General features: G+C 41.0%; 1 protein-coding gene across 1 annotated transcript in view; it reads right to left on the bottom strand.

The window, feature by feature from the left end:
* gfra3 (GDNF family receptor alpha 3) overlaps positions 1–20,000 on the bottom strand; it is a 77,929-nt gene that overhangs the window by 2,926 nt on the left and 55,003 nt on the right. The window contains exon 7 of the mRNA XM_084041432.1: positions 10,472–10,620. Within this exon, the coding sequence (XP_083897558.1) occupies positions 10,472–10,620 (149 nt within the window). The remainder of the gene's footprint in view (positions 1–10,471; positions 10,621–20,000) is intronic.

The raw sequence follows: 20,000 nt of genomic DNA, 5'->3' as shown, positions 1-20,000 counted from the left end.
ATTAGAAGTAAGGTTTTTGTTGGTCTTTGGCTAGGTTAGCTATTTCATTTAGATAGAGAGGGTTTTTTAATTGTATATTCCCCTTTTGGCTCCATCAGTCCCTTTCCCTGTGTTTTTTATTATTCACTTAAATACCTTATTTCGTCTCTGTCGTGTGGAAACCTCACGTCCAAAACTGTTACTATTCAGGATTCAAATTCAAAAATAGCAAAAGTATCAGATCTACAAGCTCAAAGCGCGTAGCTTCACGCTGCGTTGCGAGCTTGCAGATCTGCTACTTTCGATGCCTTTGTGATACGCCGTAGTACGTAAGGCGTTAATTTACCAGCGTTGACGTAACATCTGTGAAGATTAGTGTGGAGCCCTTGGGAATCCAGTCAACCAAGTATAGGGTTTAGGTGGTTAACTGCTATGTTGAGGTGAATATTCTACCTGGTGACCCAGAAAATGTGATCTGTTTTCCATTTCAGTTCAGCATGAAAGGTCTGCTCTGAAATGAGACATTTACCTTTATTTATTTATTTATCTCCTCACAAAGTTACCCTGGGCACAAAAAAATAAAATTCACAATTGGCTGTAGAATGTAGTTGCAGTTATTATCCAGTTAATTGCATTTCTTTACAAGGCAGTATAACAGTTGTAAAGGATTGTAGTCGTCCGGTGCTGTAGGAAATTATTGAGTCGTGAATCTCAGGTGTGTGTGTGTGTGTGTGTGTGAGTCGCACACACATACACACATACATGCATTATGCACACACACACACACACACACACGCACACGCACACGCACACACACACACACACACAGCCTTTTTCTAACGAAAAGCCCTTCAAACCAACTGACGAAGTGGGGGAAAAAAAACAATTTTTTACACCAACAACCAAAGCTTCTCGGAGGAGAGAGAGACGTGGAGATGAGTGAGGGAAGAGAGAGGGGGATGGGGAGGGGAGGGGTGGGGGGGTGAAGAGGAGAAGCAGGAGAGAAAGAGATTTGGAAGAGAGAGAGAGAGAGAGAGAGAGAGAAAGGAGGCGGTGGTGAGGCTCCAACGCAACTATGTGTAGGCTGACACTCTGGAAAAGAGGAGTGGAGAGGGAGAGTGAATGCAAGTGTGTACGACGTATGTGTGTACTTTATTTTATTACTATATTTGTGAGATGTCAAAATGTCCCCACAGGCACAATATATTCGAATTTGAGAAATAAGACAGGTGTGTGTGTGTGTGCGCATGTGCGTGTGTGTGTGTGTGTGTGTGTGTGTGTGTGTGTGTGTGTGTGTGTGTGTGTGTGTGTGTGTGTGTGTGTGTGTGTGTGTGTGTGTGTGTGTGTGTGTGTGTGTGTGTGTGTGTGTGTGTGCTAGTCTTACAATCAGGAAAAGATTCATTTTGCGGTTGGGATTTGGATTAGGGATGTACAGTAGGCTACAGTGTTGATTTCGTGGACTAAAACTATGACGAAAAATGTTCTGCGACTACCTTTTTTCACTGACGAAAACTAAATAAAAACTAAGCTACGATGACTAAAACTAAGGCTAAATATATTGACAATTTTGTCAACAAATAAAAACTAGACTAAAATGTTTTATGTTTGCTTGCGCTCAGGTGTTGCGCTCTGAAAATAGCAGATCTACAAGCTCACAACGCGTCGCGCTGCGACGCGTTGTGAGCTTGTAGATCGGCTATTTTCAGCATGCAACCAAGTGTAAAATCAGCCATTAAGACACCATCAATTGGCACCGCCAAAATACGTTTTAGTCGACTAAGGGCAGGTACCACACTGTAGGACTTTTAAAGTGGTCGGGGAGTCATCTGATCGTTAAGCATTTCACACTGCAGGAGTTTATTTCTTGAAATCGGCTGTCATATACAGGGTCCCCACACATTTTTAGCAATGAATTTCCAAAACTTTTCCAAAACTTTTCCAGAATATTTAGCCCAATTTCCAGGCCTATATAACAATCATTCGGCGCAATAATGTGTCTCTTACTCCTATGCAGAATGCCCAAAGATAGGCAGTGTAGCAAAAATAAAGTTTGAGACATACATTAGGCTGCCGTCACAAAGCCCGTTCGGCGAAAAACTACTTATGTTACATATTTCGTGTAATATTATTCATGTTTATGAAAATGTTTTGTTTTAACAAAATCAATAGCCAAAAACAATGCATAGCCAAATATTTTTCCAGGACCCTTGATAAATTCCAGGACCTTTGATGATGTTTGATCAATTTCAAACCTTTTCCAGTACTGGATTTTTTTAAATTTTTTTTCAAAATATTTCCAGGAATTTCATGACCGTGGGGACCCTGCATATATCGTTGTGGTTTTTTCACCCTATAGATTGATCCCCGACCAGGGATTACACACTGTAGGATAGTTCACTAGGATGCTATCCAGAGTCAGACCCAATACATAGGCCTACATTCGTTTTTATTCTCCCGTGATACATGCGCATCTAGCTCTCTCTATCTATCCATATCTCTCTCTCTCTCTCTCTCTCTCTCTCTCTCTCTCTCTCTCTCTCTCTCTCTCTCTCTCTCTCTCTCGTCAAGTGCACAGGAGCAGCGTTGCCATGTCCGCTTATTATAAGCGACTTTGGGCTTGTTTTTTCGGTAAAGTTGCTTGAACGTGTAGTACTAGTTGCTTATTTGGCCTTGTTTCCTAATGTTGTTTAAACCAGTGGTTTAAACAACACATGACATGTGTTTGTGCGCAGACGAAAAATATTCTGAAAATATTTTGTGCCACATAGTAAACCCTGTTTACGCGCCGCACTCAGCCACTCAAAGACACCGTGACACACAGAGCCCGCTCTCGTCTCACTTTCTCTCTCAGAGTCTCTCTCTCTCTCTCTCTGCAATTCCTCTCAAATAACAGCCCCTACTCGAGCACGCTCGCTCACACTCTCATTTTGTTTTATAATGTTTAACTTAATACAGGACCGGACGGTAATATTGCGGTAGGGACTGTTTGTTGTGGTCTTGTCCAGCGACCCTCCCCTAACCACGGTGGCTGCTGTAATCTGCTCTCATTGGCTGTAGCGTGGATCTCCTCGCGGACCCCCGTTCATACTGTATGATACCGTTTGATGTCCGGTTGGTGACGGAACCAAATATCTAACCTGCTAGATATCTGAAACGGTCGGGAAGCCATCGCCGAGCGCTACGATCGCGGCCAGATCGTCTCGCTGAGCCTTTCACACACGGCGGGCATTATCTCGCCGTTCAAAGGCCAGATCTGCGCCAGATCGGGTGGTTTTGTCGGCGATCGTCGAAAAAGGTCCCCGACAGCCTGATCGGACCAGATATCGTATAATGTGTGCAGTACGTGTCCCTTAATCAACTGTAGATTTTGTCGACTATAATCTTATGATATTTAGTCGACTAAAACTAGACAAAAACTAAAACATTTCAGGTGACTAAAAATATGATTAAAACTAAATGGAGTTTTATTCAAAAGATTATATGACTGAAACTAAATCAAAATTTGCTGTAAAAATCAACACTGGTACAGTAGAAGTTAGATGTAGGGGTTATAGGGTTAAGCTCCTTACACACCGGGGGCGATTTTTTTCATGCGAATAATACGTTTTTTGTTTTGAAACCTTATAAAGTCAATGCAAGCTTCCATGGAGCGAAAAAAGCGAAGCGAAAAAGCGTCTTTTAATTATTCGGAACGAGTCCGAATGTTGCGTATATTCGTATAATCGCCGGTGTGTAATGACCTTTAGAGTTATGGCTGGTTTATACTTTGTTGCATGGCCAGTATCATGCACAGAAAATAGATGATCTACAAGCTCCCAGAGAGCGCCACAGTGTGACGCGTTTGGAGCGTGCGTGTGTGTGTGTGTGTGTGTGTGTGTGTGTGTGTGAGAGAGAGTGGGAGGGTATATGGACTGAGAGTGGTAGAGAGTGGATGAAAGACAGACAGAGAGAGCGAGAGAGTGAGAGAGAACCGAGGTGTGGTGGAGAGAAAAGCCTTATTTATACTTGGTTGCGTTCTAGTGTTGCATGCAGTAAATATAGCAGACATACAAGCTCACAACGCAAGAAAGGAAGAGGGAAGGAGGGAAGGAGGGATTAACCCATTAAGACCAGGAACTGTGTCATTTTTAGATTTGAGCTAAAAAGTATTATTTTACACTTTAGGCTATTAAAAAATAGCAGATATACAAGCTCATAGCGCGGCACCGAGTGCCGCGCTATGAGCTTGTAGATCTGCTATTTTTGAAAAATCGTGAAAATCTGTGCAAATCTTATATTAATATATATTTTTAAAGCGAACATTTTTAACTAAAATCTTTGCTTCTGGGGGTCCCTGGAACAAAATATTTTGATGGGGGTCCGTGGCCAAATACATATACATTTTGGGGGTCCTTGACATGAAAAAGATTGAGCACCACTGATATAGAAACATACGTTTTTCACAATACTGTTGAGATTTAGGAGACACGTAGAATCGGCTTCAGGTCTCAATGGATTAAGGAGTGAGAGGGGAGAAGAGGGAGAGAGTGGGGGGAGTGGGGGAGCGAGGGGACAGATGGGCATGCATAAATTCATAGTAATGAAGCCTGACTGATGCACTGCCTCCAACAAACACCTCCTCTAATCCTCTCCCACTGAGAGAGAGACACACAGAGAGAGAGAGAGAGAGAGAGAGAGAGTTGGAATCCCCTCTTGTCTGGCAGCCCAGATTATCTCTGGCAGAGATGCATGCTGGGAGGCAGGGAGGTACACAGAGGTAGCCTGTGGCTGTGCCCGGGCTAGAGCCTGGCACTGGCACTGGCCAACCCTGGCATTGGCACAGGCACAGCCTGCATGGCCAGGGCTAGACGTTTGGACCAACACTGAATGGTCAGTGTTTGGACAAGGTCAGCCAGGAGATAGCAACACAGCTCACATCAGAGAGAAAAAAAAAACCCAACAACAACAACAACACGTGGTTCAAAGCCAAGGCATCTCTTCACCACATCCGCACGTCTGAGCGAACAACAGCGCGCCTCGCTTTCTGCAAGCGTTTGGCCAAAGTTATTAACCCTTTAAGACCGGGAACGCATTTTCAGATTTCTTTTGGTAATTCAAAAAATTGCAGATATACAAGCGCTCATAGCGCGGCACCGAGAGCTTGTAGATCTGCTATTTCTTTGAAAAAAAAAATTAAGCGAACATTTGTAAAATATGTTGTTCCAGGGACCCCCAGAAGCAAAGATTTGAGTTACAAATGTTCACTTAAAAAAATCTGTATATATATATATATTGAAAGATTTGCACACATTTTCACGATTTTTCTAAAAATAGCAGATCTACAAGCTCGTAGCGCGGCACTCGGTGCCGCGCTATGAGCTTGTAGATCTGCTATTTTTGAATAGCCAAAGAAATCTTAAAATGACACACAGATGCGTTCCTGGTCTTAATGAGTTAAAACGTGCCTTTTTTTCGGGTTGTTGGAGAAAATCCTATTAAACGAAGTTGGCCTGTGAGCTAAATGCACACTGTAATTAGTTGGGAGTGACGCATTAATGTGATAGGGCCAATAACGTATTTATTTAGTGGCAACCTCACAGCGCTAAAAGTGTGCATAGAGAATCCTTTCCCCTTCCTTTTGAATTGATCTTAACCATTAAGACCTGAGGCTGATTCTACAAATGGCTTCTAAATCCTAACAGTTTTCTGAAAAATGTCAAGGACCCCCAAAATGATATGTATTTGGCTGCAGACCCCCATCTAAAAATATTTTGTGCCAGGGACCCCCAGGAGCAAAGATTTGATGTTCGCTTTAAAAACATATTATTTCTGAAATAATATGTGTGCAAATCTTTTAATATATTATATTCAAAGATGTGCACACATTTTCAAGATTTTTCAAAAATAGCAGAGCTACAAGCTCATAGCGTGTAACTTCGTGCTGCGCTATGATCTGCTATTTTTGGGTTAAAGTCTGACTCATATAAGCCGGACATATAGCCGATCTACAAGCTCACAATATGTTGTGGTGTGACGCGATGTGAACTTGTAGATCTCTATTTTTTTTGGGGAACGTGATGACAAACAGTGTGTGACTAACATACTGTATTTCCACGAGGATGCTTTTCACCAGATTTTCACTCACTTAAAGCTGCACTACGTAGCTTTCCTCTTCTACCCCAGATTTGAATTTTGTCAAACTTTGTGTCAGATCCTGTGTCTACAGTAGGACGGTGAGACATGACATTTGACACCATCTAAATGTCTCAATTTAGACAAAACTCCCAGTTTCTTAGCAGGGAGACAAAATACATCCACTCCAATTGTATAAGTTATATTTTGTTTACATTCTCTACCACATTGGTTCTCAAAGTGGGGTCCGGGGACCCCCAGGGGTACTTGAGGGGGTTCCAGGGGGTCCCCAGCTAAATGATGGACAGGAACCAAATGGACCCTTGTGGGTCTGTAACTCTGAGAGTGTACAAATGGAACCAAATGGACCTGTTAGGGTCCATTTGGTTCCATTTGTACACTCTCAGAGTTAAATTAACATGGATTTTACAATATGAATTGGGGTCCCAGAGACATACATGCCATTAAATGGGGGTCTGTAGCCTAATGCATGTCAAACTGGGGGTCCTTGAAATTAGAATGGTTGAGAATCACTGCTAGAGAGCCGTAAAAATCTTCTATTATGGGGGTCCCTGGCGTATCTTTTCAAATGGGTGTCCGCGGTCTAATAACTGTCTATTTGGGGGTCCTTGGCACGAAAAAGTTTGAGAACCACTGCTCTACCATACAGATTGAGCTAAATTGAAATGTATTCATTAAAACAAAGTTACATAGTGCTGCTTTAACCAGGTATACCTCGTCCTAGGGTGAACTCACTCCCACAACAACAATTCTTTTAATTAAGTCTTCGTCGGGACAAATTGTGAACGATTTAAGTCGTCAAACGAGGCATCATCTGAGGAAGCAGAAACAGGAGAGTGGGTACAAATGGAGTCTTTATGTGCTGCCGCTAACAACCGTTTCCCCCTTCATTTAGCCCAGTAAGACCTGAAGCCCATTCTACAAATGTCTTCTAAATCCCAACAGTATTCTGAAAAAAAACGTATGTTTCTAAATCAGTGGTGCTCAAACTTTTTCATGTCAAGGACCCCCAAAGTGTTATTTATTTGGCCGTGGACCCCCATCTCAAAATATTTTGTTCCAGGGACCCCCCAGAAGCGAAGATTTGAGTTAAAAATGTTTGCTTTTAAAACGGTATATATTCAAAGATTTGCACACATTTTCAAGATTTAAAAAAAAATTGCAGATCTACAAGCTCGTAGATGAGCTTGTATATCTGCTATTTTTCAATAGCCAAAGTGTAAAATAATGTTTTTTATAGCTCAATTAATCAAAAAAATGACAAAGATGTGTTCCAGGTCTTACTGGGTTAAACCTCCCCTTCATGCTCACGGGTGAGCCTCTTATATTGAATTTGTTTCATTACATCTTTACTAAATGTTCAGTGGTGGAAAGTAACTAAGTACATGTACTCAAGTACGGTACTTAAGTACAATTTTGAGATATTTGTACTTTACTTGAGTATTTCAAATTTCCAATACTTTTACTTCTACTCCACTACATCTTAGAGGCAAATATTGTACTTTTACTCCACTACAATTATTTGAAAGCTTTAGTTACTAGTTACTTTGTAGATTATGATTATTATTACAAAACATACTGTAAACACTTCAGCCCTATATATATTTTAGACACGGATTCCGCAGAGTGGCCGACCACGGCTGTTTTTGTTTTTCCACACTTCTGCACACACACACACACACACACACACACACACACACACACACACACGCACACACGCACTATTAAATCTTTAGAAGCCTTGCCAAAAGTGCTCTGATAACCCAGCAAAACCGGGAAAGCAGCTGTGTCCATTTTTGAAACATTTATTTTTTACTTACTTTCTTTTTTTTCCACACTTGAAAGTGTGAGAGCCAGTGGTGGAAAGTAAGTAAGTACATTTACTCAAGTACTGTACTGTACAATTTAGAGGTATTGTTTTACTTTACTGGAGTACTTTTCAATAATTTCACTTCTACTCCACTACATCTCAAAGGTAATATAGTACTTTAACTCCACTATAATTATTTGAAAACTTAAGTTACTAGTTACCTTGTAATTTTTGATTATTATTACAAAACCACTTCAGACCTATATATAGGCCTATATATTTGGCAATTTTAAAATAGCCGATCTACAAGCTCACAGCGCGTCGCAAAGCGTCGCAAAGAAGTACTCAAAAATCTGAGTACTTCTTCCAGCACTGGAGAGAACTACAGATTTAGAAAACATTTGTAGAAACGGCTCTCAGGTCTTAATGGGATAATTCCTGCCCACGGCCAGACGCTTTGATCTGAGAAGCAGAAGCAGCACACACACACACACACACACACACACACACACACACACACACACACACACACACACACTGCTGAGCATTGTCTTAAACTAACAGTATTGAACAGAGTAAGCAATATTGTATTTCGGTCCAGCGAGTTGATTAAGACTTTGGAATTGCTGTGTGCAAATTATGATTTGTGGACCGCTCGCTAAGTTAGTGTGGGATGAGGCCAAGTTTGTGTTGTTTATATAAGCCGTGGATGAAGGCTCTGTTCTAGCTGTCTCTGACGGTCTCTGGTGGACTATAACTGGGTGTTATCTTAGGACACACTAGGGGTAAAAGTACCTGTCCTGTTATTCTGTAAATATACTTATATAATTTTACTGCTCCTAGAATTGACGATTTCTTGGGGCTTGGTGCTTTTCTCAGGGCTTGTTGTGTTATCCTTTTAGCAACTTTTTGTACTACTGAAGTCCACTAAGGCTGCGGTATGTGGACACATAATCACGATATATTTGACCAAATAGCTAACGATATTGTGACGAAAATATCATATTGTTACGATAACATCATTTTATTTTGTATTTTTTCAAAACTTTTCCAAATTTGTAGTGAGCTTGTAGATCTGCAATTGTTGCTACTTTTTTGAAGTATTGTGACCATTTGTACAAAGTATAAAACGTTTCGGTCAATTATCTCTCCCCTTCAATAATAACAAATTGGTAATGTGTTTCATGATTGGAAATTCTGATTAGTCACCTTTACAAAGAGGTACAACAACAACAACAACAACAACCAATGAGCAACACAGCTAACCGTGCGGGTAGAGCTCGCCAAAGAATTGCTTAAAATCCCCTGCAATATTCTTCGTTTGAGCTTCAAGTGCTGGCAGGGGGGAAAAGAACACTTGTGTCATATTATTATGATATCCAAAATCCCAGACGATATCTCGTCTCATATCACAATATTGATAAACCAGCCTGATCGCCAGAGAATTAGTATACATTGCACGGATTTGTGCACGTCATTCCGTGCATAGTCGCCTAGAAACCCCCAAATTCCGTGCATATGTACGGGGAGTCCCACGGTGGGCGTAACCAGTCGCAACCCGGAAAAACCAGGAAGTAGAGCAGTCCCCACAACAAAATTTACGATTCTGTGCCTATCGGTACGTAACTCAAACGCCGCTGAGTAGGCTCAAGGGAATGCGCGGCTCCGAAATGGTTTAGTCACAATGGGGGAGATGCGAGGCGGCTATGCACGGAATTTGTGGTTTTCCAGTAGTCTATGCACGGATTTTGAGAAACGCTGAAAAACGTTCAATGAGAACGTTTCCTCTGTCGATCGGGTTGGATAAACTGTATTGCCCGGCTCTGCTGTCCACCGCTAGTCTAGTGGTGCAAACTCCCGGTAGGGGCCTCTCGCTGGCAGGGTGAGCCAGTAGGGTCACGCTGGGCAAGACCTGGGATGTTGGTTGTCTAGGAAGTTGACAACCGGAAATGGTTGAATTTGGCGGAGGTACCGCCCAAGGAAATGACGTTGATGCTTTACAAATCTGTTAACATTCTCCGTGTATGAAACGAGTGTTGTGATTGGTCAAAAAATATTGTTTCCGGGGGAAACGGAAATGCTGTCCACTCAGGACTTCCTAGACACTCGCTGCTTTAGGTCGTGACCAGGCTCTTCTCTTCGCAGATGAGTGAGGCTGGGACCGAGGCTACAGTAGGGTAGAAGATAGAATAGAATAGAATAGTCCCCACTCCTTGGGGTGTTTTCTTTTGTAACTGTATACTTAAACACACAGTATGTGAAAAAGTTTCCTCTGCACGTACATGTACCCATCCTATAACAACTAGGAGCTGTGAGCAGACACTGTGCGGTGCTCAGGGTGCAATTATAGCCCGGCTTCGAATGCTATCAATGCATTGAATGGGACATTATCACGTTTTATCAGACAGAAGTAGTGGGCAAAGTAGGCGACACGGACCCTTTGTTTGGTTCCATTTCTACACTCTCGGAGTTACAGACCCGTGAAAGGGTCCAATCGGACCCCCCTGCTGGGCCCCAAACCAGAAGTTGAGAACCCGGTGCTGTACTTACGTTGTTGTTGCCGCCGTGGTCCGGCAGGTGGTTGTTGTTGCCTGGCAGCAGCTCATCGCCCTGGACCAATGGGGAGGGCCGGGGTGCCGGAGGGGGCGTGTTCTCCACAGCCTGAGGACCGGGGCTGCCCATGGAGCTGATCGAGTTGCCTGGGGGGGCGGACACACACACACACACATTTAATTTAATCTTGCAAGCGCAGTCCCAGAAGGACAAGGAAGAACCTCTACCCCAAATGGGCTTCATAGTCACGCTGTAACAGGCTGCTTCGCGTTTTAGCCTTTAACTCTTGAACGGTAGGACGTACAATCAAAATGTTTCTTTATTTTTTGTTCCTTAGAACATGAGGCAACCCATAGGCCCCATAGGCCCTCCTGAAGCTCGGGGGCTACGGTATGATGCGGATAATGCTCTTACTTGACACTATGCAGAATGTTCCATTTCAAGTTATCAAATGTATGAATATCTTTTGAAAATAGCAGATCTACAAGCTCACGATGCGACGCATTGTGAGCTTGTAGATCGGCTTGTAAATGGCCGAAATAAATATAGGGCTGAAGTGGTTAATGTATGTTTTCTAATAAAAATCAAAATCTTAACTAGTAACTAAAGTTTTCAAATAATTGTAGTGGAATAGAAGTAAAAGTATTGGAAATTGTAAATACCTCAAAAATGTACTTAAGTACAGTACTTAAATAAATGTACTTAGTTACTTTCCACCACTGTCTGAAACTCACACAAATTGGTACACAACCAAATCAGGAGCACACCTTTCTAGTAGAGTCATGTAGGGGTTCTTATTTACATCAGTTCAGTGGTCTTGTGGTTAGAGTGCCCTCCCTGAGCCTGGGAGGTCTGAGTTCAATACCCAGCAGAGTCATCCAGAGAGACTATTTGGAATGTTGAGTATATTGTTGCTGTCGGGTAGAAACCTCTTATCTCCATATTCTAACTTTTAGATCTTAGAACTTTTTGATCATACTACAGCATCACACAAAAGTATCAAAAGTAGCAGATCCACAAGCTTGAAAGAGAAAGATTGGACTATGTTGGGAATGAGATTAGTTTGCACTGTGATGATCTCACAGTTCAGTAGATGGCGAAAGAAAAGAAAAAGAAAAGAGTACTTTTATTTTGAACACTGACACTTCCGCTTGAGGTCAGCAAAGTCCTGTGTGTAGAGCAGGGGTCTTTTTCAGGCCAAGGACCCCCTAGCTGAGAGAGAGATGAAGCAGGGACCCCCTCTACATATTGTATAAAATTGTGTTTCAGATTTAACATTTTTTGTTTACTTGGTTTGCTCTTTTTTCCCTCTACACCAAACACCTCTTTGCCAAAAAATAGCCGATCTACAAGCTCACAACGCCTCGCAGCTCAAGGCGTTGTGAGCTTGTAGATCTGCTAATTTTGGTAAAGTTCTCTTTAGAAAAGGGATGCTAGGGTTCAAGTGGTTAAGGTAAAAAAAATATATATCACATAAAGATTTGGCGGACCCCCTGTAGTAACTCTGAGGACCCCCTAGGGGTCCCGGACCCCCTGTTGAAGACCCCTGGTGTAGAAAATGTGATTTCCTCTTCCTCCACACATGAGTGGGTGCATCCACACATGCACGTCAAGTTGTCGTACGGAGGTCGGAAGTCCCATCCACTCCCATGTTAAGTTAAAAACCGGAAGTCCCGGTCCGTTTTTTCCTATAACATGGGAGTGGATGGGACTTGACGTAGATGTGTGGATGCACCCAGAGACAGACAGCAGCCACTGTTTGGAGCCACAAGCCATTATATAATTAAAAGTTGATAAAATCAGCTAAAACCATTCCAGAAGCTTTTTATACCGACAACCACTCATCTGGGTGCAGCCAGATGAGCCCTGACTTTGTGTTTGAAGTTAGAGGAGGTATACCAGAATGGTGACGCTAGCATGCTAATGCTAATCTACACAGGAATAACCTAGAGGTGGTCATGTAAAAGAAGATGATGTTAACTGTATCAATGAACAGCTGAGACATGCTGAATGTTTTTGAAGGGGTAGTGTGTTAAACATTATCCTGTGTTTTTTCACAGAAGATGCACTTTGGTGTAAAGCTATTTTTTACTGCATGTGTCTGTATAGGCTGCTTCCCCTGCACTAACTACTGGAGGTAGCCATTGCAGTATAAAGGTCACATAGCAAATGTTTTGATACTGGTGTAGCAATGTAATGCCAATGCCATTTATGTGTCAATTGAGATTATTTATTTTTGTTTAAAGAATGTAATGGTATTAGCCCTGATTATTTGTGTTTCTTTACATATTTTCGAAATATATCTTCTTAGTTCGGATTTAACTTTCGTAGTGACCAACTTATTTTTTCACCATTGGGTCACTACCGAAACGAAAAAATGCTCCCGAATAGCATTTTTCCCTTTCCATCTAAATTGTGAAAGGTGAGTTAACTATTACATTCCCGATTGCTTCTTCCATGCCAGGATGGCTCAAATGATAAATCAGGGGTTTATAATCCGAAGGTGCAGGGTTCAAAGCTCCCAAAGAGCATTGTTCACTTTCCATCTAAATTGGAGAAGGTGAGTTAACTATTACATTCCCAATTGCTTCTTCCATGCCAGGATGGCTCCAATGATAAATCAGGGGTTTATAACAACTTTCGTTTCGGTTCTAGTTTTAATTTACACTTGTGTACCTTTTGTTTTGTAGTGATGTCTGAGTGTTTCCTGTTTGCTGCTACCTGTCTTGTCTCACCCTGTCATTTGCAAATGTTGTTCACCTGTGTCTTGTTTAGCCCTAGCCAATCGTTTGTTGATTGTCCATACATATGCACCTGTGTCTCCAATGTGTTTCTGTTTGCCCTTCACTGCCAGTCTATGTGTTGTATGTAGTTGTCTGTGAGTATCTTAGTGTTTAGTCTCCTTGATTCGGTGTATGTAGGCAATATTCTTGTGCTTTTACAAGTGAAACTTTTAAGTGCCTTCCTAGTCCTTCTCGTGCTCCTTGTGTTGCCTGGTTTTTGTCATAATAAAAAAAAGAAAACTCCTTGTATCTGAACTAGTCTGCCTTGGTCTTTCTGTCCTGCACTCCCTCCTGACTCGCATAGTGACAGCAGTCTTCATTACTTTTGGAGTCTCTCATTCTCCCCTCTGACATTTTGTCTTGTTTGTCTTTTGGTTTGCATCCATCATCCAACTCCTTACTTCTAAGACATTTTAATTTCAATGACCCCCATATTTTTGTTTGTATAGCACCTTTCATGACATGAAATGCAGCGCAAAGTGCTTTACAGAGCAAGAATACAGTTACAGTTACAACCAATTTAACAATAAAGCAAACAAAAAATAAAATAAAATAAAAGCAAAAGCATAAAACATTAAAATAGGCAATACAGTGAGGACTTAAAAATCAACCAAAGAGTCAGCTAAAAGCAAGAGTGAAGAAATAGGTCTTGAGCTGTGCTTTAAAGCTATCGACAGAGGCTGCCTGTTTTAGGTGTAATGGGAGTTTATTCCACACTGTTGGTCCGTAAAAGCAGAATGCTGCTTCACCGTATTTTTTATATGTCATTTTAGGCACCTCGAGTAGGTCAGCACTTTTTAATTAACTATTAATTAGTTAATTAGCCTTTGTCTTTATATTCATAATCAATTCTGTGTTTAAGTGTATTGCTCTTATTTTGTTTGAACTCTGAGCCAGGTTCACACTCTTGATTAAAACTGCTACTTTTGGTCTTCTGAAATTGATAAATGACTTTAAGATAAATTTACTAAGTCCAGAGCTCGATGAATGTTAGGGACCAAAAAAAAAGTCAATACAAAGTACTACCAATCAACTCTAAATTGCCTGAAACGTACTCCTAACAGGTTTTCGGGGGGACGATTTTGGCCTCCACACTTAGTGATTTTTTTTCGGATTTAACTTCGTTTCGGTAGTGACAAAAAAATGCCCCCTTGCTGCCTAAAGCACTGTACCCGCTCACATATGGCCTGTTCCTTGGAGGAGTTGTCAGGGTGACTAGTGTGGTTGTCATGGTTACTAACCATGTGTCATGTGTGTCAGAATGATTGGAGGGCGGAGTGTGTCATCAGTGGAGATCTGGCCCACCTGGATTGTCCTGTATAAAAGAGGTGGCTGGACTTCATTCTTGTTCTCTCTCTCACCGTGAAGCTCACTGGGAGCACTCCAGCCTTTTGGATTTTGCTTGTTAAAGAACAAGATCACTGTGGTAGAGGTTTGGGTTGTGTAGTTACCTTGTCATGATGTAACTCCAAAGGTGAACAAGAAATCTAAAATAATTGCTGTATAATAATTGAATAGAAATTGATCATTCAAAATATGCTCCTCATTGACATTGTACGGTGAAACAGCTCTCAAAGTCACTCTTTTAGCACGTAAACGAATACAAACAAAGCTGATTCAGTCAATATAGAACATCACCAAACCCATTTTTAAATAAAAATGTCAACTTCCTGTGGATTTTACTATTTGAAGATCCAGATCCGCGGATCCAGTCCGAGTTCTTTATAATAAAAATAGCAAAATCAACAGGATGTTAGCATTTTTATTTAAAAAACAAACGGTACTGGGTTTGGTGATGTTCTATATAGTCTGAATCAACTTTATTTGCGTTTGTTTGTGCTAAGAGTGACTTTGAGAGCTGTTTCAGCCTACAATGTAATTCAATGAGGAGCATATTTTTTTTATTATCAATCGAGCAATTATTTTAGATTTCTTGCCCACCTTTGGAGATGCATCATGGCAAGGTAACTACACAACCCAAAACCTCTACCAAAGTGGTCTTGCCCTTTAAGCACTGTTAACCACCCCAGTATCCATATTGTGGGTATAGCTTTAGCAGAAAATAGCCGATCGACAAGCTCACTGCGACACTTGAGCTTGTCGATCGGCTATTTTCAGTCAAAACTTTCCTCATAATAACACAAAACAGAAAATACACTAGTATTGAGCCCTGAGGCTCACCGGTTACCCATATGGGGTTAAGTTAGTTTTAATAAAATAATTTAAACGTTCTTTGTTTGTGTGAGTTTCCTCATTTTGTTACAAACTCAGCCGTTTGCAACACTCTTGGTTGGTTGTTGCAATAAATACATTACATTTAAGTGGTTGAATTTATGTAATTTGTTATCCCTGAGTCACTAGAATACCTCAAAATGAAGTATGGAGCTCGGCCTATAATTGATCATTGATTTGATTGATATGCTGCATGCCATGAGTGCGAAGTGGTATTTTCTTAAACTTAATTCAGTTAATCAAAGAGGATCTGTGGTCATAATACAGCACTGTTTGAGGAACTATAGTTGAAAACTTAAGACATATTTTTTAATGTCCAGTCCAAAGTGAGAACAATGTAGCTTACTTGATTTAACACCAAAACCGCTATAGTTTTGATCATCTGAAACTAAGGAATTTATAAATGACAAAAAGGGTATGAATTTTTATGACATTACGAAACATCTCTCTGTTTCCTTTCAATGAAAGTGTAAATCTGGGTTCAGACTCAGTCAGAGTAAACGTTTTCTAACAGATGGTTTTAAACAACCTAAATCTCAGTCGTGTCATAATGAACCCTTTCCCTGATCATCAGAGGGTGTATCTAGTAGATCCAGTCATTCTGTCAGGGGTAGAGGTGTTTGCTGTGGATTTTCAGTTTTTGACCTGTCACCTCTTGCTTTAACTTTAAATATAACCTCGAAATCCTAATTAATGTGAAAGGCCTGGTGGTGCAAGAGTAAAGCATAGGCTTCACAAGCGGATGGTGGTGGGTTTGAATCTTGGTCAGGGAAGATCTCAATTTTCGGTCTTTTTAAGGCGAGAACCATGGATGAAGCCCGCCTCCCTCCTCACGCCCTCTTTTAGCTCCGGTAGGAGAGGGAGGAGCATGGAGGGAGCCCACCTCCAGGGGGAGGAGCTTAATACATTTACATATTAATTAAAGATTTTTATTTTAGTATTTTTTGTGATTTTATGGCCACTATTTTTTTTCACATGAATTTGTTTGAGACATTTTTTTATTGTTTTTTTTCATCACCAGTTTGTATTGACCACAGTTCCATTGTTTTTTTGTTGTATTACCCTTTTAGTTTGTAGTTGTTTTGAGTGAGCTTTGAACCTTGAACCTTTAGTTTGTGAACCTTTGATTTATCTTTTAAGCCACGCTGGCATGGAAAGTACAATTGGGAACGTCATCCTTAACCCGCCTTTTAGAATTTAGAGATGGACAGTGAAAATGTTCTTCAGGAGGCTTGAACCCCAAACCTTCTGCTTTCAGACCCTGTGTTTATCTCTTGAGCCACGCTGGCATGGAAAGTAAACTTGGGAACGTCATCCTTAACCCGCCTTTTAGAATTTAGATGGACAGTGAAAATGTTCTTCAGGAGCCTTGAACCCCAAACCTTCTACTTTCAGACCCTGTGTTTAACTCTTGAGCCACGCTGGCATGGAAAGTACAATCGGGAACGTCATCCTTAACCCGCCTTTTAGAATTTAGATGGACAGTGAAAATGTTCTTCAGGAGCCTTGAACCCCAGACCTTCTACTTTCAGACCCTGTGTTTAACTCTTGAGCCACGCTGGCATGGAAAGTACAATTGGGAACGTCATCCTTAACCCGCCTTTTAGAATTTAGATGGACAATGAAAATGTTCTTCAGGAGCCTTGAACCCCAAACCTTCTGCTTTCAGACCCTGTGTTTATCTCTTGAGCCACACAGGTATGGATAATACAAAAGAGAACGTAATACTTAAACCACCTTTTAGAAGTTAGATGGACATAGTGAAAATGTGCTCCAGGAGTTTCGAACCTTAAACCTTTGGTTTATAAACCCCAGAGTTATCTCTTGAGCCATGGTGGCATGAACCATGCAACTGAGAACATAATACTTAAACCACCTTTTCAGGATTGAGATGGACAATGAAAATGTTCTTTAGGAGCTTTGAACCTTAAACTCTTTGGTTCATAAACAGTGACACATCTCTTGAGCCACAGAGACATGAAACATTCAGATGAGAAGGAAATACTTATCCTTTTAGTATTTAGATGCACAGTGTATTTCTACATTAACTTCACCACTTAAACCCTCTATTCTTAGTAAAGTTGCAACTTTACTTTCCCGCTTGCCTTGTTACCATCTACACCAAATCTTTTCACAAAGAATTGTCAATCTACAAGCTCACAACACGTCGACACATTGTAAATCTTGACAAATGTTTGCCGCCAGAATAGGGATGTTGGGCCTTACTTCTCCCACCACTGCTGAAGAGCATACAAGACATTAGACAACTAAGAAACCCCAGTGGTGCAGTTAGAGCATACATGGGAAGTGACACAATGGTGAAAACATTTTTTTACTAAGTCCAGAGCTCGATTAATGTTAGGGACCAAAAAAAATTCACTACAAAGTACTACCAATCAACTCTAAATTGCCTGAAACGTACGCCTAACAGGTTTTTGGGGGGACGATTTTGGCCTCCACACTTAGTGATTTTTTCGGATTTAACTTTCGTTCCGGTAGTGACAAACTTTCGTTTCGGTAGTGAGGACCCCCGGACCCCCCACTAGCCACGCCCCCAACCAATCTCCTGGATTCTGACACAAAACAGAAAATACACTAGTATTGAGCCCTGAGGCTCACCGGTTACCCATATGGGGTTAAGTTAGTTTTAATAAAATAATTTAAATGTTCTTTGTTTGTGTGAGTTTCCTCATTTTGTTACAAACTCAGCCGTTTGCAACACTCTAGGTTGGTTGTTGCAATAAATACATTATATTTAAGTGGTTGAATTTATGTAATTTGTTATCCCTGAGTCACTAGAATACCTCAAAACGAAGTATGGAGCTCGGCCTATAATTGATCATTGATTTGATTGATATGCTGCATGCCATGAGTGCGAAGTGGTATTTTCTTAAACTTAATTCAGTTAATCAAAGAGGATCTGTGGTCATAATACAGCACTGTTTGAGGAACTATAGTTGACGACATATTTTTTAATGTCCAGTCCAAAGTGAGAACAATGTAGCCTACTTGATTTAACACCAAAACTGCTATAGTTTTGATCATCTGAAACTAAGGAATTTATAAATGACAAAAAGGGTATGAATTTTTATGACATAACGAAACATCTCTCTGTTTCCTTTCAATGAAAGTGTAAATCTGTGTTCAGACTCAGTCAGAGTAAACGTTTTCTAACAGATGGTTTTAAACAACCTAAATCTCAGTCGTGTCATAATGAACCCTTTCCCTGATCATCAGAAGGTGTATCTAGTAGATCCAGTCATTCTGTCAGGGGTAGATGTGTTTTCTGTGGATTTTCATCCTTTGACCTGTCACCTCTCGCTTTAACTTTAAATATAACCTCGAAATCCTAATTAATGTGAAAGGCCTGGTGGTGCAAGAGTAAAGCATAGGCTTCACAAGTAGATGGTCGTGGGTTTGAATCTTGGTCAGGGAAGATCTCAATTTTCTGTCTTTTTAAGGCAAGAACCATGGATCAAGCCCGCCTCCCTCCTCACGCCCTCTTTTAGCTCCGATAGGAGAGGGAGGAGCATGGAGGGAGCCCACCTCCAGGGGGAGGAGCTTAATACATTTACATATTAATTAAAGATTTTTATTTTAGTATTTTTTGTGATTTTATGGCCACTGTTTTTTTTTCACATGAATTTGTTTGAGATTTTTTTTTATAACCAGTTTGTATTGACCACAGCTCCATTGTTTTTTTGTTGTATTACCCTTTTAGTTTTTATTTAGTAGTTGTTTTGAGTGAGCTTTGAACCTCGAACCTTTAGTTTGTGAACCTTTGATTTATCTTTCAAGCCACGCTGGCATGGAAGGTACAATTGGGAACGTCATCCTTAAACCCGCATTTTAGAATTTAGATGGATAGTGAAAATGTTTTTCAGGAGCCTTGAACCCCAAACCTTCTACTTTCAGACCCTGTGTTTAACTCTTGAGCCACGCTGGCATGGAAAGCACAATTGGGAACGTCATCCTTAACCCGCCTTTTAGAATTTAGATGGACAGTGAAAATGTTCTTCAGGGGCCTTGAACCCCAAACCTTCTACTTTCAGACCCTGTGTTTAACTCTTGAGCCACGCTGGCATGGAAAGTACAATTGGGAACGTCACCCTTAACCCGCCTTTTAGAATTTAGATGGACAGTGAAAATGTTCTTCAGGAGCCTTGAACCCCAAACCTTCTGCTTTCAGACCCTGTGTTTATCTCTTGAGCCACGCTGGCATGGAAGTTACAATTGGGAACGTCATTCTTCACCCGCATTTTAGAATTTAGATGGCCAGTGAAAATGTTCTTCAGGAGCTTTGAACCCCAAACCTTCTGCTTTCAGACCCTGTGTTTAACTCTTGAGCCACGCTGGCATGGAAGTTACAATTGGGATCGTCATCCTTCACCCGCCTTTTAGAATTTAGATGGCCAGTGAAAATGTTCTTCAGGAGCATTGAACCCCAAACCTTCTGCTTTCAGACCCTGTGTTTATCTCTTGAGCCACACAGGTATGGATAATACAAAGTT

This window comes from Gymnoscopelus microlampas (assembly GCF_963454915.1).
Source record: "Gymnoscopelus microlampas genome assembly, chromosome: 18".
In the NCBI taxonomy this organism is placed as follows: domain Eukaryota; kingdom Metazoa; phylum Chordata; class Actinopteri; order Myctophiformes; family Myctophidae; genus Gymnoscopelus; species Gymnoscopelus microlampas.
The sequence above is the reverse complement of the archived record's forward strand: the minus strand, read 5'-3'. Positions and strand labels throughout refer to the sequence as shown.